This window comes from Ursus americanus, chromosome 3 (genome assembly GCF_024610735.1).
Source record: "Ursus americanus isolate L20-20 chromosome 3, mUrsAme1.1.p, whole genome shotgun sequence".
In the NCBI taxonomy this organism is placed as follows: Eukaryota; Metazoa; Chordata; class Mammalia; order Carnivora; family Ursidae; genus Ursus; species Ursus americanus.
Window position 1 is genome coordinate 47,344,944 of NC_142129.1, and position 27,228 is coordinate 47,372,171.

General features: G+C 42.3%; 1 protein-coding gene across 1 annotated transcript in view; it reads left to right on the top strand.

Annotated features, from left to right (window-relative positions):
* The window catches only part of HIBADH (3-hydroxyisobutyrate dehydrogenase), a 175,194-nt gene that overhangs the window by 145,607 nt on the left and 2,359 nt on the right, over nt 1–27,228 (top strand). Inside the window, exon 8 of the mRNA XM_045792966.2 lies at nt 27,071–27,174. Within this exon, the coding sequence (XP_045648922.1) occupies nt 27,071–27,163 (93 nt within the window). The 3' untranslated portion in view covers nt 27,164–27,174. The remainder of the gene's footprint in view (nt 1–27,070; nt 27,175–27,228) is intronic.

Below are 27,228 nucleotides of genomic sequence, written 5' to 3' on the forward strand. Positions count from 1 at the left end.
CAAAACTTGAACGACTCCAGTGATCTCTGGCAGAGTCCAACCTTCCCACCGTTTTTCCATGCATGTTGCACGATCTGGCCTCCACAGACCAGATGCCACCTCCTCCCAAGCGCTCCTTCCATCTGCAGCTCTTGGCGAGCACTTGCCGTCGGAGTCAGAGGCGAGGACTTCACCGGTGCACTGCTCACAGCCTGGTTTATGTTATGATTTTTTTCCCCTTCTCTGCCAGGCTGTCGTGGGAAGAATGGGTTTGGGGATTAGACCAGCAGTGGGTTTTAATCCTGTAATGGCCTTCCTGAGTATGTGATGTGGAGTAAGATATTCAATCTCCCTGCAGCTCCGTGTTTGTCAGGCAGGAATCTGTCTCCCTCTGAGGGCTGTTGAGAGGATTAAGTCAGATAGTGTCTGTGCAACAGAATGTGGGAGGGGACATATCCTGTGGGCTCAGCTCTCTACTGAATCTCCCAGGTGGAGACCTTAGGTGACAAGGAACCCCACATTTGAAAAGTGGAACGAGACACAACCCCAAGGACTCACAAAGAGGGGCGTATGAGATCCAGCAATCATGGCCCCAACAGACCGTGCAGAAGAAGGCCAGAGATTAACAGAACTTCACGTGGACGACATGTTACATTTGCCCAGTAGCCCTGTCTCACTGGAGGTGAGAGGACAGAACCTCTCTCACGATTGAGGGTGAGGCTGTCCCCCAAATATCCTCCTCCTCCTCCTCAAAAAAAAAAAAAGGTCTCCCTTTCCCTCTCTCTTGGTGCCTAGTTGAAACTTCGGCCCCAACATCCCTTTCCACAAACAGCGATGTTAGTTAAGAAATCACGACGCCACCACACGTGAGCTCGCCAAGGGAGAAAGGTAGCGAAAGGCAGCCAATTACTGCCAGAGCACTTGGGTGGAGGCCAGGGGGGTTGCAGCAGCCAAAGTGTCTTGTTACTCAAAAGCTCTGCAGAGAATGTATTGCCCATCTTCTTCTAGTCGGGGAAGGTTGGCTGTAAGCTTGCCAGCTTGCTCAAATAAAGAGAGGAGGATATTGAACAATTCCAGGGGCAGCTCATGAAGTCAGGCACAGCTGGTCTTCATGGGGATTGCAGATGGGAGCTGGGAGGCCAGTAGGGATCCAGGCAGGTTTAACCTTATCTGAGTCTGAAGTGTTGCTTTAGCCTAGACTGGACGACGTCGTACCTGAATTGGGCCTGTTTTCTTAATGAAGAGTGACCAGGAGAGAGAGAGATCTGACAGTGTCCAATGTCTGACAGACCGTCTTTGAAGGAGGTAAAGATGTTTGTAGATTAAAATCTACCCCCCTGGGCGCATTCAGTAAAAAATGTATCCCATACGTATAAACATTTAGCACATATGTTTGGCATCTAATAAATGCTCCATAAATATCAGCTACACTAATAATGGTTATTATTGTTATAGTATTATCACCTAGTGCCTGGCACACAGTATTATTATTAAAGTTATGTGCGGGCACTCAGTTATATGGGTGGCTCAGTCGGTTAAGCATCTGCCTTTGACTCAGGTCACAATCCCAGGGTCCTGGGATCAAGCCCTACATGGGGCTCCCTGATCAGCAGGGAGCCTGCTTCTCCCTCTGCCCCTCCCCCTGCTCGTGTTCTCTCAAGCTCTCCCTCTCTCAAATAAATAAATAAAATCTTTAAAAAAAAATAAAGTTGGGGCACGGAGGGGCTCAGTCGTTGGGCGTCTGCCTTCAGCTCAGGGCGTGATCTCGGAGTCCTGGGATTGAGCCCCACTTCGGGCTCCTCCGCTATGAGCCTGCTTCTTCCTCTCCCACTCCCCCTGCTTGTGTTCCCTCTCTCGCTGGCTGTCTCTCTCTCTGTCAAATAAATAAATAAAATCTTTAAAACAAATAAAACAAAATAAAAAAATAAAGTTATTATGTGCATATCTCTCCTTCAACTAGGCCAACACTCCATTTGTTGAATTAATCGTGGTAGGCAGGGGGAAGAGCAAACTGCGCGAACATGGATTCCTTGCAGCCAACCATGAAGAGCCATGACACGCACAGGAAATGGTGGGGCCAGGGGAGCTTGATACCCCACAGCAGAGTGTTCCAGTCATTGGTTCCAACTGACTCTACCCCGGATATGCGGGAGTCTGGATTCTCTTCAGATTGGACTTCTGACAAGGAGCAGGGGCCACAAGAAAGAAGCAAAAGAGGGAGAAGCTAAGAAAAAAGATATCTCTAGGTGTCTCATCATGTGCCATCGACGGCGCTGGGCCCTTTACATTCGTTATCTCATTAAGGAGATGAAATAAGGAACAAATGCAAACCGTGGCTTGCATGATCCCAATAGGACATGGACAGAGTTTTTATTTATTTTTATTTTTTTTATTTTAATTTTTTTAATTATATTATGTTAGTCACCATACAGTACATCCCCGGTTTCCGATGTAAAGTTCCATGATTCATTAGTTGCGTATAACACCCAGTGCACCATGCAATACGTGCCCTCCTTACTACCCATCACCAGCCTATCCCATTCCCCCACCCCCTCCCCTCTGAAGCCCTCAGTTTGTGTCTCATAGATGGACAGAGTTTTTAAATGTGAAATGCTTGTACAGAGAACTATGAGCCTTTTTCCTTCCATTATAATTTTTGTGTAAACACGAAATGACAAGAGTTTAAAGATGGAGCCTCCCTGGGCACAAGCATAAGAGTTCCTAATATAATCAAAATCCTCTTATTTATTTTCTTGCCTAAGTGGCTTCTCCCAGGAGGACAGCAGTTGCATTTCCTCCTTTCTGTGCAGCCGTGGTTGCAAATGAATGTTCTCTGCCATCAAAACAGCTATACACACCTCTGCCGAATGTAGTTATCTCAGCCAATAATAGGAACAGCCTAGAGACGGCGGAGTTTTAAACCCCAGCTCTTAGAAATTCTGGGCAATTAGCCACTCACTTGCAGAAAAGAGCAAAGAAGGGCAGGGCTGCAGTAGAACAAAACCTTGTTGTGACAGCTGTTGTTCTAAGTAATATCTCTTTTATACTTCTAGACACTTCTCCCGATCTACAGGCTAGAGTGAGTGAATTGAGGTGATAAATAGGAGGAAAGAGAAGGGGAAGAATAATTAGCAAGTTCTCTGGTTTGAAGTGGTTCAAGGTGGCAGGCATTAACTGGAGAATGCCTTTACTTTCAAACTGGGATCAGAAGACATAAGCCTAAGAAAAAGTCATAGAAATACAACTTCAGAGAGAATTTTACAATCAGGATATATCTGAGGCACAGTAAATGAATGATGTCCTACCAGATTAAAGTCCTATCTATATACAAGCCTGTAGAATTAAGTTGTACCAATATAAAAATCTGTTGAATTAAATAAGTAGGTTGGGTTTTTTGTTTGTTTTTTCCCCCCTATCTGTGTTCATTAGCCGGGGTATATTTTTCAATTTAGAAATTGCTGGGGTGAAAAACTACTGGTTCTAGGATAAACGTTTCTTGACATCGATCTTAGGACAGCTGTATCTGGAAAGAATTTGCTTCCAGAGACCTGGCTTTAAAAAGCCTGCTGGAGATAGGAGGTGAATTTAGTCATAAATGCATCTACATAATTTGGCTCAGTAAAAACTCCATGTGCCCTATTAAAAGACTATTGCTTTCTCTCTCACTACTCATGCTGAATAATTCTAACGTATAACTGTCTTACTGATCTGGTTTTAGGCTTACATGGGAAAGTGGGCATAATTAGCTCACAGCTCATGGGAGGTAGGGCTAGAGGCCTTGGGTAGTGTCCCAGATTTGCCCCAACTAGGTCTGGGGGTAATACCTCCCTGGTAGACACAGTTAGCTGCCTACCAGATATTCACTCTCTTCTTGCCCCTCACTTTGGAAACATCATTTTTCCCAGAGCAGCAATATGTCCAACTCAAAATATTGACTTCTCAAGATTCCCTTGCAGCCACGGCTGATACTGCATTTTCTTATTTGTTGAATATATTCTCTTTTTACTACTGAGTGGTCCCCTCAATTGCATGCATGATTCTAGATTTTATTCACTATTATATTAAAAAGCAAATAGTGGTTTTACCAAGACCCCAGGGAAATGAACCAGGCTAAACCACTTCCTGCCTGGATCTTCTCGTCCATATATTTGAAAAGGAGTCATTCTAGAGCTAACCTTTGATATATGGTGTCAAGGAGTATTGATGCTAGGGCAGGATTTCTTTTCTTTTCTTTTTTTAAGATTTTATTTATTTAGATTTATTTATTTAGAGAGAGAGAGAGATTTCAAGCCGGGGGAGGAGCTGAGAGAGAGGGAGAGAATCTTGAGCAGTTCTCAGCACTGAGATCATGACTTGAGCTAAAATGAAGAGTCAGAAACTTAACCGACTGAGCCACCCAGGCGCCCCAGGGCAAGAGTTCTGTTGGAAGAATGAATCAGGGTTTAAATTGGAAAATGCTCAATTCAGAAAAAATTTAAACGCTTTATAAAATTTCAAATGATGTTCACTGTTGACTGTCTTTTAAAAAAATGAAGACCCTAGGATTGAAGAATCATAGGTACTTTGAAAATTTTTTTAATACTTTTCTGTGTTTTTCAAGTATTCTACAATGAAGAGCTACTACTCTGTAACCAGGAAAAAAAAAAAGATATTTTTGGAGCACAACAAAAAGGTTTAGTGGAAAAAAGAAAGGCCTAATAACTATAATTTCCTTAGAGAATAACATTACATAAAATAACATGAATAAAAATAAATATTAGCATTAACAATTTCATCAAATACGCTCTTGAATGTCATCTGCAGTTTGCTTCTATCGTGAGCATTCCAAGTAACTGAAATTTTTAACGTCCAAGGATTTAATAATGTGCTCTGTCAAATTCCCACTGATCTCATAATCTTTCTCCTTATGGACAAGCAAGAAAAGCCCATTATCTTCAGTGCAGGATCCCGCTTGCAGAAATGGCCTCAATCATGGGTCTGGAAAAAACAAGAGTTGAGCAAATCCAAATAACTCCTGGCTAGCATGGGTATGACATTTGGTTGGGGAAGATGTCCCAAGAGAAATGTAAACTATTTGAAAACATCCTGTTACTAAAACTTGGACATAAAAAGAATGACAAACGGACTCAACAACTGCATTCTGAGCACGCATGAGTTTGGCTCCCGTGGATACATTCTGACCACATACTGTTTGTCATGTTCTCTTCTGTGGCCATCACGCCTACCATAGAGGAAAGAGCAACTGACATTTATTACCCACCGAAGAACAGGTTGGAAGCAGCCAGCACCCTCACTCCGGGCCTGGGGTTGAGCCCAGTGAGTCACAGAATCCCCGATCCTCGCTCCGTGTCTTGTTTAGTTTCCCTCCAAGGCTCACCCGCGGGGACTGATTACAATCATCTGCTTCAGAGCTATTACGCGGATCAAAAAAATTAAAAGCTACAAATTGTCACACAGAAGGGATACAAGAACAACAAGGCAAAATGACCAGATCTTCAACCACGCTTGGAATCCATAATCCCCACGTGGCTTCAGAGGCATCCAGCTGAGACCTCAGAAGGTGTGGGTCAAGTGTCGAGGGAGGGACAAGCCGAGGCTTCGCTTCCACTGGGGTTGGACCACGTCGAGGCAGGGGTCCGGGAGCTCTGAGACAGCGTTCAAATGTTATTGCTACATTTCCCCCGCTTGCCGTCCAGCTCCCTTTGGGAAAATTTGTGGAAGGGCTTTTTGGTCTGGGTAGTTTCTTTATTGGCAGATTTACTCTTTCAAGATATTTTTAAGGCAAAGGAAGTGTTATGGGAAACCGGCAGCATATTAAGAGTTAGCTACTCTCTTGGAAAAAGTGGAATGATTAAGTGAACACTTTGAAGCATGCAATGTGTGATCAATGTGTGGGGAGGGAGGATCAAGAGGAGGAAATCTTAACTAGAAAGAGACAAGAGAAGAGGGTTTTGGTGTTAACACCACTTAAAAGGCCAGCATTCCTCTGATAATGAACCGTAGCTACAAACCACAAGGGATAACTGCCTGTTGCTTTATTAAAAAGTATAAAGACGAGGCTATCTAGACCAGAAAAATATTAGATATCATGTCTTAAGTGTTCTTGGACTGAAAAAGTATAAAACCATATACAGTTCTCTCTCTCTTTCCTGCTTTTTCACAACCAAAGCCCAAGAGGTGAGGAAACTGTGCAAGAAATCATCTGGGACCCAGGGCCGTTCCCACGTAAAACAGAAGCAGATGCCACAACGTGCCTGAACGTTTTTTCTCGTCTCCTTTGTAAGACAGTAGTTGTTTTGAGGGTAGGGTCTGTATCTGGTTTTTTCTTAACACTGATCCTCTCCCACAAACACTGTATTAGCCACAGAAAAGGGTCTCAATGAACGCTGGGTGAGGTGAATTGAATCGAACTGAATTGTAATAGCTTGGATTTTTGTTGACCTTGTTCTGTAAAGTTATATTTTTTGTTAGTTGCTGTTTAGAGCTGAGTCTATTATCTCTACCATATGAAGAAAGTTCAATTGATATTTATCACTCACCAAAGAACAGGTTGGAAGCAATCAGCACCCTCACTCCGGGCCTGGGTTCAAGCCAGGTGAGTCACAGAACCCTCCATCCCGGCTGAGTCTCCCGTCCAGCTTCCGTCCAAGGCTCACCCGTGGGGACTGATTATAACCATCTGCTTAAGAGCTATTACTCTGACCAAAAAAAGAAAAGAAAAGAAGCTACAAACTGTCAAACAGAGGGATTACAAGAACAGGGCGAATTGACCAGATCTTCAACCGCGCTTGGAAACTATGATCCCCACGTGGCTTCAAATACGTCCAGCTGAGACCTCAGAAAGTGTGTGTACAGATTAAAGAGAGATGGAGAATGAAGACCGGAGAGTTGGGGTGAAGGGAGTGAAATGTGGTCTCGATTGCCCCCATCTGTTAAATGAGGAAGATGGACGAGGACGACTCCTAAGTTCCTTCAGCCTGAACACGTTATGCGCTTTGCTGCGTCCTTCCGCCTCATTGATATTTTTGCTTTTCGCATCTCCCAATTCAATCCCGACCCTGAAATATTGCATTTTCTATTCATTCCATCGCTATTAATCTAAAATATCAGAATGCCCAGCAAAGAGAGCCTTTAAATAAAGTATTTATTAGACAAAGTATGAGACTCCTCTGTAACATAGCGCTATTGATAATGTCACTAGATGGTAATTTATTGATGTGGAGCGCTCGTCACAAGGAAAACCGTGATATCATAGCCAAAGAAACACTGGAATATCTGGAAGGAGGTTCACCAATATTTGATTATCCCTGATGGTAGGGCTATGACTATTTTTCTGTTTGGGCAAATGTGTTTTCTAATAATTTTACACTGCACATAGATTACTTTTAAAAATAGGAAAGAAATAAAAGACTGCTCAAGCTATTCTTAAACTTTTCAATGGAAAAATGATACCTGGCCCTTCATTTATCCAATGAAGCCTTCTTGACTTTACAGCTGACCTGCAGCTTCCCACTGACCTGGAATTCACCGGGCAGTTTGCCTTGGCTCCACCGTTGCTCAGGCTCGTCCCATACGTTGCCCCCAGTTCTTCTGGACATGATCCAGTCAGCTCCTTCTGGGGGCCTTCTTGTGTCACAGAGCTGGAAGGCTGAACGCTCTGTTCCTGGACGCCTTTGAGGTTCCGGTCCCGGATGCCGTTGAGGTTCCGCAGTGAGCGGCTCTTGCGTGGAGCCGGGAAGACAGAGGAGGCAGAGGCCGGCTTCCTGCAGTGGTGCCGCGGGGCGAGCAGCCGCCCAGCTCCGGCAGCGGCTGCGTGGGGCTGGCTGTGGGGCCGCCCGGAGCCCGGCAGTTGCCGCACCCCCACATCACGCCTGCTGCGCGGTGGCCCTGAAGCCAAATGTCCAGCCTACTGACCCCCTGACCTGACTCCTCGGCCCCTCACGTGATCCTTGGCTTCCATCCCTTTCTGCTTGACACGCCTAGAGTGATTGGTGTTTTCCTGCCTGGAACCCCGACGGACACATCACTCAGGCAACGTGTCCCGGACGTGCGAAGCCTAGTTCACGTCCCATCTTCTTCACGGCGGCGTCACTGACATGTGCGGCTCTAACCATGACATCACGATCCTGGGTTGCACCAGATTAGAGCGGTGCCAACAGGCTGCTGAGGGACCCGTGCAGCGCTTTTGTTTGTTTTCTGTGTGGGGTTTCATGTAACAAAAACAGCTTTGGGACCCACTGGATGACCCTTAAGACAACAATCTTCCTGCATAGATTACGCTGTTTCTTGTGAAATACCTGTGATGTTGCAACTGAAAGGAGTAGAGACAAAGAGTGGGGTTCGTTCTGTGCTTTCCTTGAGGTGAGGACTTGTACACGTTCAGCGCGGCTCCTTTCGGAGACATGGACCCGCATCCCCTCCTGTTTCAGGGCAGCCCGGCTCATCTTTAGGGAGACAGGGGACAGCTGCTCACCATCCCCTGGGTAGCCTTCTCTCCAGTCTGGGCGGTGTCTCCCCCCCACCTTTTTCAAATTTGCCCCCAACCACAGTGAAATTTCAAACTTTCTGCAAAAGGATTGGTGGTTTATATCATTTTGTCCAGAGAGCTGAAGCAAGAAAATTGGCTTCTAGAGAGAGCCTTACTGTGCTCTGTCGTATCACGGCAAGGCTCAAAAATGAGAGGTCAAATAGAAATGCCACTTTTCACCCATCAAGTGCAGCAGTTCATCTGATCTACACACAAAAATAAGAGTTGTAGATTTAATATGTTTCATCATAAATACGTTTCTCTGTAAATCTGGACTTGAAATTACAAAACAAAATGTTTTTTGGACTACAGCCCCTGTAGAAATCACTTCTCAGTGCCCAAAGATGTTATATATATATATATATAAAATGATGATAATGATTGATGTTAACACACCTTTCACCAAAAGCATTCTAATAACTTTTTAGGCTCCGTGTAGGGATAACATGGGGTGTTTCTGCTCGTCACTGTCTCGGGGTGAATACGACAACCGTTTAATGATGTAATCACAGCCTAGGGGAGCCCTGGAGGGTCTAGTCTCCACAAGCAACGCCAAGAAGCATTGTAAAGTAATTCTGGGCAGTATTACACATTTTCTAGGGCCTGGGAATACTGTTTTAAGTATCATGGACTCTTTCAAAGCATCGAGTCAATGTCCCGCATGAGAGGGGCTTCCTTTGCCCCTCTCCCCGCTAACTTGCTTAGAGCTTTTGTTTGGTACAGACTCAAAGGAAGACTGTTTCCTTCCAAAGAGGCATCTCATGGGAGTTTGCATTTAGGGGCATTTAGGTTTGGGATTTAAGTGGCAGACACACACCCAATATCTAACTCAATGGGTGCTGAGAGGATTGGAAGAATGTAGAAGAATGTAGCATTATTATTATTATTTTAATTAAGTGTAATTGCCTTATTAATCCTCATTTGCATAATACTTGGTAAAGCACTTAGCTAACACATAGCTCTATTTGCAATTTATTCATCGAGAATATTTCTATTCAGCATTTATATAGCACCTATTGGTTTACGATGCTAATATACTAGATTCATGTTTCTGTTAAGGCTTAAATGAAAGAAGTTGAAAGCCAAGTCCATTATATTACCTTCTTTATATAGAACCTTTCATCATGAAGGATTCCAAATTGCTTTACAAAGTACAGTGAAACCTTTTACAATGAATTCCTAAGGGGACGGCGATAGCAGTGTGTTAGCCGCGGCATTTCATTGTATGAGCACTGTATTCCGCAGTATGGGATTGATGGGGAAGGAGTAGATTTTAAAATCTTTTAGCCCTCGGGAACTCAGCTTGTGTTATCTGCCAAGGTGTCTACAGTCCAGAGCAAAGGCAAAGTTTAACTCTACTATTGACCTATTATTAGATGAAATGCTAGGCTTATAATATAAAGAAAGTATGCACAAAGAATAGATTTAATGCAAAGGAAAACAACACCTTAATACAAGTAAGAAATGTATCGTATGCAGAGAACTTGCTCATACACACCAAGTGTCTGATACTTAACACATTTCTCAAGAACACAATTTTCCTTCTTTTGAATAGTTTGTGGAAGTATAATTATTCAGAAAAGTGCACAAGCCACAAAGTGACAACTCAGTGGATTTTCAAAAAGTGAGCTCACCTGTGTGACCAGCGTCCTATTGGAGAAATGGAACGTTGCCAGGACCCTAGAAGTCCCCGTATGCATCCTCGCGGTTATTTTTTTTTTTTTAAGATTTTATTTATTTATTTGACAGAGATAGAGACAGCCAGCAAGACAAGGAACACAAGCAGGGGGAGTGGGACAGGAAGAAGCAGGCTCATAGCAGAGGAGCCTGATGTGGGGCTCGATCCCATAACGCCGGGATCACGCCCTGAGCTGAAGGCAGACGCTTAACCGCTGTGCCACCCAGGCGCCCCTATCCTCGCAGTTATTACCCAATATCCTAAAGGGAACTACTCCCCTGACTTTGAACACAGTAGGTTAGTTTTGCCATTTTTAAACCGTATGCAGATGAAATTACATAGTATGTCCTCTCTTATGATGGCTCCTTTTGTGCATCATTATGTCTATGGATCTATCCACATACTTGTATGTAGCAATAGTACATTCACTTTGTTTTATCGTGGTCCACGTATATACACTGTAGGGGAAGGAAAAGATGTCTTTCCTCCACCCCTTTACGTTCTCTACTGGGACTCGCGTAACAAAAGACTGAAAAGCATACAAATCTGTTTACTGTGAGTTTTATGCAACACAGAAGACTTTGTTAGGAAATGAAGATCCAAAGAAAGTTAAATCAGAGTATTTTTATGGTAGGTTTGACCTAGAGTGGAAAGTTGTGGAAAAATATAATAGGACAGAGTCATGAAGTAAGTGTGGTAAACTGGGGGAAACTTAGCAAGGCCCGTTCATTCAGATTTCTGTGTCTCTCTATTCTTGAAGTGAGGATGCTCCTTTCCTTGGATATAAGGAGGGCACTTCTACCATGAGGATTTTATGACCTGCGTCAGGGGAAGGTCAGACAGTCCTTCCTGCACATGCCATTTCTTAAATTTCTTCAGCTCGAAATACTTAGTAGGCCAAGGAGCTGTATTTTTTGAGGTAGTGTGTCCTGAACCCCATCAATACTGTAATTTATTTGACAAAAAGTGTACACATAGAATATATAAAGAACTCAGGTCAATAAGGAAAAAGCAGACGACCAACAGAAGAGGGGACAAAAATTTGAAGAGTCCCTTGGACAGAAGTGAAAATGTGATCAATCTCATTAATTATCAGAGAAGTGCAAACTAAAGCCAGAAAATACCACTATTCTCCTCAGCAAAAGGGCGAAATGGAAAAAGACTGACAGTACCAAATGTGTGTGTGGGGGGGGGGGGGGCAGGGGGTGTTTCATACATTTCCGGTTGGAATGTAAAATGGTACAATTTCTTTGCAAAGCTGTTTAATAGTTTTTTACATTAAAAAACAAGACATCAGGCCCCAAACAGAGTCACTCATGCTAAGCTTGATATCACCAAACTGAGACGTGGTACAGTTTTGGCTCTCTCAGAAATGCAATCGTAACCAGTTGGTCAGGAATTGCCTGATGAGCACTAGTGTGATAAGCTGCCTGGTAGACCCCTGCCATCCTCTAGACGAAGGTGGCTTTGCAATAACCGACCCACACTGTGCCTAGTAGAACTTCCTTGTTCCTACTCCGTGTCCTGTAAAGTTCATTCATTTCGTACAGTTCTTCGGAGCGCCTCCCCATCTGCTAGACTGGATGCTGCCTGATTTGAATTAATTTTTGCTCAAATACATTCTTAACATATTTAATATACCTCGATTTATCTTCTAACACTTAAAAAATCAAACATACATCTATCTCATTCCTAGTCCATTCCTAGATATTTACCCAAGAGAAATGAAACTATACATTCGTAGAAATACATGTAGAGATGTTCATACAACTTTATATGTAATAGTTCAATTTGCAAACGACCCAAATGGCCATCACAAATATGTTGGATGAATAATTTTTTCTTCTTTTCAAAAAGTCAAAAATAGCTTTGTTAGCAAACGGAAGGAAGGCAGTAACAAGCATTAGAGCAGAAATCAACGAAATATATAGAGAAAAACAATAGAGAAAGTCAATGAAGGCAAAAGTTGATTCTTCAAAAGATCAACAAATGAGATAACTTAGATGAAATAGACAAATTTTTGGAAAGAAAAAAAATTCCAAATTTACTCAAGAATAGAAAACCTGAATAAACATCAAATAAGTAAAGAGATTGAATTACTATCAAAAAAACCTCCCACAAAGAAAAGCCCAAGACCAGGTGACTTCACTGCTAAATTCCATTCAACTTTTAAAGAATAATTAATACCAATTCTTCCCAAACTTTTCCATGCAGGAGAGAAGGGAAGACTTCTCAAGTCAGTCTGTGAGGCCAGCATTACTCTGATATCAAAATCAGATAAAGACATCCCAAGAAAAGAAAACCAGAGAGTAACATCTCTTATGAATATAGACCCCGAAACCTTTACAAAAATAATAGCAATATTTAAAAATATGCTATGTTCAAGTGGGATCTACCCAGAAGTGCAAGTTCGGTTTAACATCTGAAAATCAATTCGAGTAGGACAACACATCAATAGAAAAAGGATGAAAACCTAAATCAATGGAATAAGGACAAAAACCATGTAATCCTCCCAATAAATTTTTAAAAAGCATTTGACAAAATTCAATACACTTTCCTGATAAAAACATGTAACACTAGGAACAGAAGGGAACTTCCTCAATCTGGTAAAAGACATCTATGAAAAACTCACAGCCAACACCATACTTAATACTGTAAGATGGAATGTTCTACCCCTGAGCTCAAGAACAAGACAAGGATGTCCACTCTCACCACTTCTATTCACCATTGTATTGGAGGATGTAGATAGGGCAATTAGGCAAGACAATGATATAAAAGGTATCCAGATTGGAGACAAAGAAGTAAAATTATCTCTATTTGCAGATGACATGATCTTATATATAAGAAAATCCTAAGAATAACACTAAAGAAACTACTAGAACTAATAAGTAAGCTCAGCGAAGTTACAGGATACAAGATCAATACCCAAAACTCAATTGAGAAACAATTATATTTACAATAGCATCAAAAAGAATAAAATAGGAATAAATTTAACAAAAATTATTGTTTAGCAAATTTAATGAAAGTATGAGTGAAAAATCCATATTCTGGAAACTACAAAACATTGCTGAAAGAAATTAAAGAAGACCTAAATAAATGAAAAGACATCATATGTTCATGGATCAGGAAACATAATATTTAGATGGCAATATTCCCAAAATTGATTTACAGATTCAACACAATCCTTTTCAAAATCCCAGCTGACTTCTTGGCAGATGTCAACAAACTGATCCATATGAAACTGATTCATGTAAAAATTCAAGGGGCCCAGAGCAGTCAAAACAATCTTGAAAATGAAGGACAAATTGGAGTAGTCACAGATTCCAATTTCAAAACTTCCTACAAAGCTGTAGTAATCAAGACTGTGTGGTATTGGCATAAGGATAGAGACACGAATTAGTGAATAAAATCGATAAACCAGAGATAAAGCTTTATGGAAACAAAATAACATAAATAAGAATTTATTTCAATTGATTTTTGACAAGGATGCCAAAATAATTGAATGGGAAAAAGAATAGTTTCTTCAACATATGGTACTCCACATGCAAAAGAATGACATTAGGGTCGCCTGGGTGGCACTGCGGTTAAGCATCTGCCTTTGGCTCAGGGCGTGATCCCGGCGTTATGGGATCGAGCCCCACATCAGGCTCCTCTGCTATGAGCCTGCTTCTTCCTCTCACACTCCCCCTGCTTGTGTTCCCTCTCTCGCTGGCTGTTTCTATCTCTGTCAAATAATTAAAATCTTTAAAAAAAAAAAAAAAGAATGACCTTAGACCCCTACTTGACATCATATACAAAAATTAACTGAAAATGGATCAGAACTAAGTCTAACAGCTAGAACTATAAAACTCTTAGAAGAAAACATAGGGGTAGATCTTTGTGACCTTGTATTAGGCAGTAGTTTCTTATATATTACACTGAAGCACAAGCAGTAAGGAAAAAATAGATCAACTGGGCATTATTAAAATTAAAAACTCTTGTGTCAAAAGACACCATCAAGAAGGTGAAAAGACAAGCTACAGAATGGGAGAAAAATTTGCCCATCATATATCTGATAAGGGACTTGCATCTAGAAAATATAAAGATCCATTACAAATCCATTAAAAAAAAAGTCAACCCAATCAAAAAATCAGCAAGGAATTTGAATAGACATTCCTCCGAAGAAGACGTACAAGTGCCAACAAGCACATATAAAAATGCTTAACATTATTAGTTACTCAGGAAACACAAATCAAAACCACAATGAGATACCACTTTACATCAAGTAGATGACTAGAATTAAAAAAAGACAGATAATAATTTGTGTTGGTGAGGATGTAGAAAATTTAGAATCCTTATACACTGCTGGTGGGACTGTTACACGGCTCGCCCGTCTTTGGAAAAGAGTCATCACATGGTTAAACAGACTTACCGTATGATCTGGCAATTCCGCTCATAGATATATCACCGAGAGAAATGAGAACATATGTTCACTCACAGATTTGTAAATGAAGGTTCATAGTAGCATTATTCATAATAACCAAAAAGTAGAAACAACGCAAATGTACCTCAACGGATGAATGGCTAAATAAAATGTGATTTATCCATACAATGGAATATTATTCAGCAATAAAAAGAAGTACTGATGCACGCTATAGCTTGCACAAACCTTGAAAAACATTATGCTACATCAAAGAAACCAGTCACAAAAGATCACATATAATGATTCCATTTACATGAAACATCCAGGATAAGCAAATTTATAGTGACAGAAAATAGAGGATGAAGCGGGGGTGGTTTTGGAGAGTGACAGGAAAGGAGTATGGAGTTTTTTGGGGGCTCATAAAAATGTTCTCAAGTTGATTGTGGTGATGGAGGCACAATTCTGTGAATATACTAAAGTCATTGAATTGTACACTTTAAATGGGTGAGTTGTATAGTATGTGAATTATATCTCAATAAAGCTATTAAAAAAATAGCTTTGTTTCCAAATTACAAAATCAATACACATTCTTTGTGGAAAACTTATAAAAGACTGAAAATACGAAAGGATAAAATAAAAGTCAACCACAATTCCACAGATAACAAGAGTTAACTTTCTGGCGTGTATCAAGGACATTCTTTTGCTCTTCTAAAGAAAGGGAGAAATTCCTGAACGTACAAACTATCAAGAACTTTACTGGCTTTACCAGTTCCCCCAAATCATGCCTTGGCACGTGACCTTGTTTTCACAAAGCCCTGGTGTTGTAGAAATATGTCCATTCTCTGTGGTGGCTAAAAAGTGAAGCCATTTTCACTTTGGCAAGTGAGTTTGAAAATGAAATCTCTTGGGTCCCTGGTGGAGTGAAACACCCAAGGATGAGTTTTTGTGAGGGTAAAGGAATAGAAAAGTCTAGGCACTTAGAAGGCATTATGGGCTTAGGAGAGAAGGAAGCAAAAATAGAAGACTGAAGTAGAAGGCAAGGGGGCAAGGACACATCTTTGAAGATAAGCCCTACCTATTTCAATGATTTTGCATAGGGCTCATCTAGGATCTGACAAAAGAGGCATGCCAATAACCCTGTCTAGTAAACCTTCCTAGCATTTATGTCATTGCTAACAATAACCTCTACCCTTTGGATAGTACGGCAGATTATGTTTTCCAGAGATGGCCACATCTACACATTTACCCTCTCTTTTTACAATGTACCTTACACATCTCCACCAAGAGATGGAGATCTAAATTCTCTCCCCTAGAATCTTCGAGTGATTGCCCTAACCAATGGAGTATGGTGGAAGTGATGCTATATGACTTCTGAGGCCAGGTCAGAGAAAGGATATAACTTCCACCTGGCTCCTTTTCTCAAGACACTTGGCCTTGGAACTTACCTGCCATGTTTTGAGGAAGCCCAGGCCACAATAAGAAGCCACATGTGGGTGTTCCCATCCTCAGTCCCAGCTACACCAACAGTCGGCATCAACTGCCAGACATATGAGTGAAGAGCCTTTAGATGATTCCATCTCTCAGGCTTCCAGTCTTCCAGTGGAAGCCACCACCACCGAGGAAGAGAAAAAGACATCCTTGCTATGCCTGTCTTGATTCTTCAAAAGGGCCCATAAAGTTAAAAAGTGAGGCAAGTGTCAAGGACATTAGATAGATTATTCTTGCTCCTTCCTAAATTTGGTGCTATTTGTATTCCAGTTTCCAACACTCACTAACTGTAATGGTGAATCAGAACTATATAACCATCTGAACTACATAACCACCTGAAGAATCCCACCATCTTGAAAATCTGAATCTAATAGATCTCATGTCAAGACATCTCAAGTTGTATCTTAGAACATCTAAATTTCTGTATATCATGGTAATATCGGCTTGCTGAATATCACAGGATTCCCTACAGAATCCTACAGAACTACTCAAAACACATTCCTTTCTTCTGGAATGTTTTGCCTGCAGTCATGTTATGCTACCCATGTTAGGTAGCCTATGTTCAGTGAGTAAGGGTCTTGGTTATGAAATGATAAGGTGACCAAATGATAAGGTACATGCTTTGATTTGAACTCCAACTGAGAACCATGACTTATATACTAGTGAGTAGCTTGTATACATGTTTTGTAATATATTTGTTAGGTCTGCTTTCAGATCCTTGACAAACCATCTTTGATCAGAAATATGGCTCAATAGAACATTTCTAGAAAGATATGCAAGAAGCGTATCTTCCTTTGGGAAGTTGGTTGGGAGGGAAAAGAAATATTTTTCACTTTTTACACATTTTTATTGTTTGAATTTTTTGTAAACATGTATTGCTTTTAGAACAATAAAAACAAAATAAACCAAAAAGAAGTTAATTTTTAAAAAGGACATTGCTTCTGTAAGATATTCACCTTCATCTGGATAGAATTTTTTTTTTTCTTTTTCTTTTTTAGAGAGAGAGAGCAAGTGTGCACAGGGACAGAGGGAGGGAATCTTTTTTTTTTAAGATTTGAGAGGGAGACAGAGCATGCATGCATGTGTGCAGTGGGAGGGATAGAAGGAGAGAGAGAGAGAGAATCCTCAAGCAGACTCCTCACTGAGCACAGAGCCTATGTGGGGCTCAGTCTCACAACCCTGATTTCATGACCTGACCCTAAATCAAGAGTCAGACGCTCAATGGACTGAGCCACCCAGGCACCCCTGGATAGCATATCTTAATTTCCCTTTGAATTTACATCTGTGCGATAAGTATAACAAAGAGAAGTTCACAATCCTTGGCATTTGCCTTTGTTAAAGGAAGGAGGTTCTCTTCCTAAATCCCAACCCAGATTCTCCAGGCAATTGTGATGCCATAAGTTCTTGGGGAAATCCTATTACTTTGCAAAGACTACCACACTTTAATCTAAGGCCTTAAAATTCCTTGTGTAGTTCAAGGTGGGGACTTGAATTGGGAGTTCGAGCTCTCACTTGGGACAAAACACTTCAATAGACATTTGGTTATTTAAAGATAAAACCCAAATCAAATTCTGAATTAGAGATTTAATAAGTAGCTATGGAAAGTAATATGACAGCTATCTATACATCATGGGCTAACATTTTACTTGACCTGTTGAAAAGGACAAAACCTAGTCCTGGGAACTCCTTCTGGAAGAAGTAAGAGGACCTGCAATATAGGGGGATTGGTTGGAGGAAGGAGAAGTTATACGGAAAGGGATCCAGGGGGTGTTTTCCACAAGGGCCATGGCCAACAGACCCTTAGAATGGTTCTGGCTCAGATCCAATTTTTAGCTTTTCTTCCATGATTTCTAAGCCTTTTACAATCCAAGATTTCTTGAACACCAAGAAAAAGGCTGACTGAAAAATACTAATTTAAAGAGGGTAGTTTGATGGCCTGTAGTACACCAATTGTTCTAGATTATGTAGTTTTTCTCTTTTTAAGCCAACCTCAAAAATACCAGCTTGTACCATATTGTTTGGGAGACTCTGGGATTATTTCCACTGAATCTGTTTAGTAGAACACCCTCTGGTTACTTGGAAGAACATTTAGTAAACAGCCATGTGAGCATCATTATTGCATTTACCCTTAGGATATTGTTAAGTGCAGGGTTTCTGACCTGATTTGATGTCCTCTATATAAAGATGCATGTGTAAAATTTCTTTAAGATCAAATCCCAGGAAAATCTTTTATTCCCCTGAGAAATTGATACTTCCTTAGTGGACAATGTGAATCACATTATAGATTATATTTCCCTTTTTGCTTTGATTGCCAGGAAGCTCAGAGCCAAATTTGCCACTCAATTTTAATAATTATTGGGTCAAATGGCCAGCATATCTCCATTTCAACTTAAACCTTGGCCTTGTTTTTCTATTTTAGATGTTTTTGTTTTGTTCTGAAACCTATATATATATATTTTTATTTTATACTGCTGATCCTTATAAGCTTCCTCAAATCCTTGGTAAAAGTAGTCCAAGTTCAATAAATAAACAATAAAACAATGTAACAACTTAAGTCTTTATCTGGAGCTAAATGGGATTTAAGAGTTGATCTCCTTCCACTCCCTTATCTTACAAATGAGTCAAGGGAGACTCAGCATTGTTTTTAAATTTTCTTTAATTTTTTAATTTTATTTAAATTCAAGTTAGTTAACATAGAGTGTAGTGCTGGTTTCAGGAGGTGACTCAGCATTGTTAAGGAGGGCTAACAACCATCCTAAAGAAAGGGACTGAGGAATTTCTGGGACTGAGGAATTTCCAAGGACATGGGACTTGCAGGGCTAAAATCAGGATTCTTTGGTCACTCTGCTGGGTTAAGTGATTTTCCTAAAGCTACACGGCCGTGAACGGCAGAAATGGCTCCAGAGCCGAAGCCTCTGGCCCTGCAATGCCTCACTCTTCCCTTATTAAAGGGCGTTTTAGAGCGTGAGTTTATGAAAGCAAGAATTAAAAATGTGTATCTAGCAATAATCGGGTGTCCATTTCTTAGTTCTTATGTTTAAATTTTTTTTCTTTCTCTTTTGTTTCAAACCTAAACCTTTTAAGTTTTCACAGGGAGCTGTACTTGACTCTTTGCTCCCGTGTACAGTTGTATCCATAGCTAGAAAGTTCTAAGCGCTCCCTGAAGATAAAGCCTCATCCCCACAGCTTCCTTCCCAGGGGCAGCTAAGGATGAGCTTCTTCTGGGTGAGAAAAGACATTTCCCTTTGTTTCCCTTCTCCAAGCCTCCCTCTGTTTTCCAGGGCAGAAGCGGGAAGACAGAGAACTGAACACTCACAGCGGAGCTATACAAAATCATGTGATCTCTTATGTCTTTTTCCAATATAATAATGCCCACTTTGAAGAAAGAAAACTAAAAATATCTCCTTCCTCCATTCTTTTTTACTTCCTCAGCCTGATCTCAGGAACTGAAAATTACCTCCAGTGGTACTCTGAGTGAAACGACAGCATTTATAACTTACTGTGGAAGCAGATTCTGGAAAAATTTTACATTCTCAGCTCCTACCTTATTGGTCCAGCATCCAATAATTTAAACCAGTATTAAGCAAAACTTCGCACATTTAAAAATGGAAATCTAATTCATTTTCCTGCCAGTTTGGAGAAGGTAACTAGGGGACCAAAGAACTAGGGGAGCAAAGACTATTCTAAATCCTCCTTGGCACAGGGCTCCCGTGGGTGCAGAGCATAGCGATCCTGTGTCCAAGCGGATGACCGTGAATAGACAGGAATCCTCAGTGATGGCACTTTGGCCTCTGTAAGGAGGCCTGGCAGTGTCCTGCTCCTACCGTGACTGGCTGCCTTGGTTACTTTCCAAATTTAATAGATTTAATAGAAGGTACAGACAATACTGCATATCCTCAAAGAGTCTTCTTTTAATTTTTAATTTGGACTTGATCTTATGAAGACCTGTGCAGAAGGAGACAATAACAGCCTAGCGCATTCCATTTGCATGGGGGCCAGCAGCATGGGAGCTGAAAGAATTCACCCAAGGCAGAACAAAGAGTTAGAAGTTTACTGAATACACTGCAAGGGAGCTGCAGGTAGGACAGTACAGGAGAGACTGTCTGCCACGTGGCAGTGGTGAGGGACTATAGTTCTAGGGTAGAGTGAGGAAGGATGGGAACTATGGAATTTTCCCCCTTTTTGGTAATCTTAGGAACTGTGGCTGGTCGTAAGTGGCCCCTTGGTCAGTTAGGGCCTATGGCTATTTCAAGGTGGGTTCCTTAATGAGATTGTAGGCGTTAGCTTGGTGGTCACTGGGGGCCCTCAGGCCTTGCTCAAGTTTCCATTGCTCAAGCCTGTTGCCTAAAAGTGACCTCTACACTTAGTACTCAGCCCTGTTGCTCAGTAGCCAAAGTACTCACCTTGCCCAGAAATTTCTCTCCCCCCACCACCACCTCCCCTTCCTCCCTCTTACCTTTTCTTTTTCTTGTTCTTACCTGCTCTTCCTTCTTCTTCTGAGAAGGGTATGATCAGTGTGGTGACAGGCCATATTTAGATTTTATTGGTTCTCAATTCCTGATTCTATTATTACTTCCCCCTTTTGGAGTGTGTTTCTTGATGGCTTGAAAGGTTCACTCTTTCCAATGACATCTTTCAATTTCGGAAACAATGGAAGTGGATCATTGGTAGTATTACTAGTTAGTTCTTGTTGTAGAGTATCTGTGCTATGGAGAAAGCAGCCTTTATAAGAATCTTGGTGTGGTTCTGTGACTGCTCTCAGCACTTCCGTTCCATTTACGGCACACATACTTGCTATCTGCCCAGTACCAGGTACCATGCTTGGCACCATGAAGGTTCCACCTGCAAGGAACACACACGATGGTGGAGAGAACAACAATGACAGCAAGTTGGAGTAAAGTAAGTTCTAAATAGAGGTGTAAACAACATGCTTTTTTATATTATGGGTGAAGATCACAACTAGCGTAAGCTCCCGTGTGGGAAGTAGCATTTAAACAGAAAGCTCATTTTCCCATCAGTCTTGGGCTCGCATGCTCTCTGGGTGAGCACACATGGCTACTAACGTGCTATGGCCTAAGGGGCTCCAAAAGTTCCTTTGCCCAAAAATGCCTTTTCCCGGGGGCGTGTCATGATGCCTGAAACCCTGTTATTGGGTTCAGTCATTTAACACAAGATGCTAAGCGTCCAGAGGACACCAGTCGAAAATGTGAGCATGGTCCCTCTGGGAGGGGTAACACATTTCACTGTTAGGGAAGCACACATGATACCAAGAAGTTTGTCAGGTCAGCTGGTTGTCACCTTGTTAAGTGAAACACAGAGTAGATACATTTTACTGGGTTCCCCCAAGAAAACATTTGGATCTGGTGGCACGTAGTACTAATGGTAGGGGCAAGGAAGGAAGTCCATAATAGAGAAGACAGAGACTGGAAAACACACTTCACTCATGAAACACCAATGTCCCTATGTCTGTCTTACCTACTTTACAGAGGGCATTATGAGTGTGCGGGTGGTGGTGGGAGGGGTCGATATTGGCAGAACTTTTGTGAGGGTGAGGTTGTCGATGTCATCTTGCAAACAGAGTGAAAGCTTCAGGGTATCAAAGGAGCCACGATTGGCAAAGAATCCAGAGCCCCCAGAGCACATTCTTCAGCTCTAGTCACAAAGCCTCTGTTACTTGGCTCCCCAGCATCGCTTCTTCCATAACTTTTCCTGCAGTACCAGTTTTTTAATCTGTCAGCCACCTCTCACCCATGAAGGTTTTGTGCTTTAGGGGAACCTTCTCTCTCAACCAACTGGAGAGGTGGGGTCTGATGGGCTTTAGCAAATGACATAGTCCTTTCCTCTGACTGGTCACTGACTCACGTGACCTGAGCAGGTCCAGTTGGGGTGAATTTCCAGAGCTTCGCCAGGTGGTCACTCATTGGTTGAGAATAAAGAGGCAAGCATTGGGGGCCATTATATGAGCACTAGAAGAAGCCTCCTTTGACTTCAGAGCAAGCGATAGCCAGCAGGACAAAGAAATGAATAGAAACTGGATTCTGAAGGGCAAGGTAGAGCCTCTTGATAAGAACTCCTAAAGTTTGGGGCACCTTGGTGGCTCAGTCGGTTCAGCATCTGACTCTCAATTTTGGCTAAGGTCATGATCTCAGGGTTGTGAGATCAAGCCCCGTATTGAGCTCCACACTGGGCATGGATCCTACTTAAGATTCTCTCTCTCCCTCTCTCTCTGCACCCCTCTAAAAAAAAAAAAGAAAGAAAGAAAAAAAAGAAATCCTGAAGTTTGCCCTTACAATTGTCTTATCAGGGACATGGCCTATTAAACACCCTAACAAGTGTGGTCCAAGGGCCAGCAAGCATCAGCATTATCTGGCAGATTCCTTGAAAATCAGAATCTCAGATCCCACCCTACACTTACTGAGTCAGAATCTGCACCTTTATAAAGATCCCCAGGTAATCGAGGTGCACTTTAAGAGGAACCACCCAATACAATTTAATCCCATTGACTTGAGTTTTCTGCTACTCTCAACTGAACAAATTCTAACTGTCACAGGCTCCCTCACCTGGTGAGTCTGAGCTTCTCTGGCTCTGTGGTCTTGATTAGCCCTGATTTATTTCACCACAACTAACACCCCCCGCCACACACCCCTTTCTTCCTACCAAAGTCCATTTCGACAGCCATCTGGAGATGTCTCTTTTCCCTGCTGACCTCTTAATCTATTTCTTAAACATCCAACAGATATGTAAGCTGGACCAGTTCCAAATGGTTTTTAGAGCAGCGAGAGGGAGTTTTGTACTGACTAGCAAAAGACAACTTTACTATTTGTTTATTGCAAGGGTCAGAAGGGTAGCTCTTAGCACACCAACCGAACTCTTTGCAAGGGGTTTCTTGCTCAGGCCACCAGAGGTGTAGAGTTTCTGAAATACTTGGGAGATGAGGATTCATTGGTTAGTTCCATTGTTGTGTCTGAGCTACAGAGGAAACTTTTTAGGCAGAAGGATATGAAAGGATCCCCCTCTCTTCATTTATTCAGGGGGAGGAATGGGAATCCCATCAGAAAGCTTACTGATCAAGACAAAGACAGCACCTGACAGACGACATCTGCTTAATGAATGTCATATCACTGGTGCTCTCTTTAATACAGACATGGCAATAATGCCCATTTCAAGAGGGAATGGCCTGGCTATTTGACCATCAGCTAATGCTGTTTCTGCGAAACAGGAAGTTAAGGCTGTGCAACCCACTGTGTGTCGAGTTTAAGGAGCAAATTGTGATTTTTGCTTTGGATTCCACATGGTATTTAAGGATTTCCTGGACCTGCCCTTGGCCTGGGACTCAGAGATTCCTTTCTCCTTCTGGCTTTGCAACTAACTGATCCAGGGGCCTGGGGCGGTCACTCTGCTTCCCTGGCCTCCAGTCCCTTCCATTGTCAAAAAGAGGACTGGTCAGCAGGGCTTTTCAAGTCCCCTCCAACATTCTAGGAACCCGTAACTCTGCTCTGCTTGGTTTCTGTAGCATTTTTCTCCGTAGTCCTCCTTAGAAGTTAGTCCATCTTAGAAAACTCCATCAAGTGAAAAGTGGAGCCCAGAAAAGTGAAGGGACTTACCCTGAGGTCTGACCCTAGAGAACAGCAACAGAGTTCTGGAAAAGTCTGCCCTCCCTGGTGCTAGCCTTGGGACCTGGAGTTGGCCGATTCTCTGGGACCGGAAACAAGTCCATAGAAGAGTTCAGATCTTGGCAATATGTTTATCCTATTTCACGAAATCTAATTTTTAAATAAAAACTCTAGTTTAGAATGTGGTTTTCTTGGCCTGAACGGATTTTGTTGACTTTAAATATAGTTTGTATCATTCACCCAAATATTTGAACGAGGACAGACAGCTACCTCCATGGTTCTTAAGATGCGGCCTCAATTGAATGGTGTTTTTTCAATCCTGTATTTGCGTAATAAAACCAGTTAGTAGAACAGCCAGTGAGTTTGCTCTAGGGGGCTATTCATCAAGGTTATAATGGAAGGAAGAGCACCTGGTAACATCCCGAAAGCAGACTTCATTTCCCTTTGTAATTACAACTGTAAAATAACTTCCAAAAACCCAAATTGCTATTGAGAACCAGATAAGGCAATTCTCACGTCTCCACCTCAGTGAGTGACAGTCTCATTTCTGCCCAATTGAGCAGCAGTCAATTGCTTTTTGTAGCCGAGGTGGTAGCGAGGGCTTGTTTGTCACTTGGGTGGACTGGTTATGATGGTGGGAGCGGCAGTAGCCTCCCTTGACCTGCTGGGGCTCTTCTGGTAATTCCGCCCTCCGCTCTACAGACAGACTCGGCAAACAGTGCTCCTAGGGAGTGCCACTGTAACTTGCAATTTCTTAAGGAAAGCAGAAAATAATCACCGAGAGCAACTGCATTGCACAGTGTCTGTTCCAACAGCAGTCAATTACAAACAGCAAGAATTCCATAAATGGTCCCTCTTAGGCTGATACGAACAGATTGATTTTTTTTCATTTGCTGAAAAATCTCAGCATTAAATTTAATCGATATTAGCATATGACACGGCTAGATTAGACAATTGTTGGCCTTCACACAGACTATAAAATGCTGTCAATTACCCTCCTACATTCTCTTTCCGATTAAAAAAAAAAAGGCTATTACTACAGAATAAGTGATTCTAGGCGAAGGGACAGCAGCTGTTTAATTTTTGCCTTAATCTTAAAATTCTGGTCAGACTGCCATTTCAAAAATCAAACTCAGAGTCAACCATATGTAGAGAACTATTTAAGTGAGAACCAAACATGCATGTATATGTTTCTTAAATAAAAAACAATGACCTGTTACTAAATGTTTATTATTAATCTTCTTGAATCCCAGCTGCACTGTGTCCTGGCTCGATGTCCTTGGCAAGCTCTTAGCCTCGCCACAGCTCGTCTCTTCATTTGTGAAGGGGTACGAATAGCTCCTGTCTCATAGGCTGGTCATGGGAATGAGACGATATTTATACGTTCGGCAAGTGCACAGTTCACTGCCTGGTATCACGGTAGTGAGCACTCGAGCACGTGTTTGCTATTATTATTACCACACATTTCCGCTCGTTCAAAACTCTTAATTACAATCATTGAGTCATGTGATGCCCAGGAGGATAAATGCATTCTTTGGTCTCCCTAATTTGGTTTAGCGCGGAATAGAGCCTGGAGACTGTTCCTCTGAGGAGCTTGGCTGGGGGAACAGAAAGGAAGAGGAGTGGGGTTCCTAAGGTGGTGCAGGGACCGGCCACCTTCTCCAGCAGGGGGCGGGGGGGTGCTCAGTCTAGGGCCCAGAAGTTAGGAGAAAAGGACCAGAGAAAGTGAAAACGTGAGTAAGCGGAGGTCTGCTGAAGGCGCTCGCATGGCAGTCTTGATCTGGATAACGAATAAGTAAGTGCCCAGCCGTAATGATGGACCACCTGAGAGTAAATAGCACGACTTCGGAGAAGACTTCGTTGTCATTGTTCCTTGGCTGCCTCAGTTGAGTTTCCCTTGGTTTGTGAAAGGTAGAAACACACTCTGGCCAGCGTGTGAGAGAGCAGGAACTTATTGGAAGGATGCGGGGTGAGTCAACAGGGGCCAAGAGAAGTGACAAAGCCTGCGCAATGCTAGAGGCCTCAGCAGCGAGAGGCAGGGGCCCTCTCCCCAAAGTTCTGCCATGAAAGGTTCAACTCAAGGGCTCCGTGGCAATGTCAACTTCCTGGGAGAGAGAAGAAGGGTCCACATGGGCCAGTAGTGTGTTCCTCGACCAGTCAGCCATAGCCAGGGCCCTAGGACTCACAATGGCTGGCTGCCCAGCCCTGTGTATTGGGGGCAGTTGCCAAGAATGGGGAGCATAGTGAGTCTGACAGACACACCAAGAAGGGTCCTGACTCCATCTTTCTCTAACAACACTTGACATCTCAGCAGTGGTAGTAGAGAAGACCGGCTCCAAGGGCCTCCAGGGCCGTACCTCGTGAAGGCAGGCAGGGCAAACTGACGGCCATCGGTCAGGAGCAAGGGGAGTCGTACAGCTGGAGATGAACTGGGAGAATGAACAGCAGTGATTGCAAAGGGAGCAAACACCACATAGTGATTACGAGTCCGTACTGCTCTACAAACCTTACCTGTGTTCCTAAATTCACTTCATCCTCACAACAACCCTCTGAAATGGTACGATTATTATCCCATTTTTCAGATGAGGAAACTGAGGCACACTGTAATTCGGTGACTTACCCAAGGTCACACAAACCCAGAAAGTCAGGGTCCAATGTTCTTATGTGTTACGAATCACCACACTTGTCTGAAAAGCGAGCCCTGGTAATGCTTACTGACAGTGCAGCACAGGAGAAAGAGAGTGATAATAATATGATGGGGACCTGAATCTGAGTTCAGAGTCTTGGAGGGAGGACAGTTCTGAGGGATGAAGAACTATGTTATTGGGTGGCCAAGGTGAGTGTTAAGAAAGTAGACATGAAAATTTTTATTTAAAATGACTCCATCAAGTGACCCTTATTATAACCATCCTGCAATTATCATACCATCACCTGGCTGGTGCTCTTGTCATTCCATGGGTGAACTTTGTTGTTGTTGACATTTTGTCCTTCCAAAGACTGGAAGCTTCTTGAGGGCAGGGCTGCCTCAGTTGGTGTTCCAGAAATGTTCTTTTGTGAATCTGAATTGAGAGCATGTTTCCCTCCATTTCCTTTCGCTGATGTGGACTAGTTCGCTCAATGTAAGAGATATTTACTAACCAAGAGATTCTTCCCTCCATGCTTCATGTTCTATTTGTGCTGTCCAACTGTTCCTGCAATGATTCACTGCCATCGAGACTGTGATTTAATTATGCGAAATGTGACAGATCATTTGAAAGTTGTTAGTTGCTGAGGAAGCACATTTGTGATGTGGAAAAAAAGCCTTTGCATTTTGCTAACTTTCATATCCTCTATGAACACGTTTTAGTGAGAAAGAACTTAAATTCTAAATGATTACCCTGCAGAGTTATGAAATATCTCCACTAGATGTGACAATGAGAATGCGGTCTCCAGCAGTGAGAAAGAAAATGATCTCCTTGGGGACCCTGCCTCTATGAAGCGGTGCAAGGTATGTAAATGCCTTACTTCCCGTCAACACCCAGACTGCATCCAGCCTTTCGTC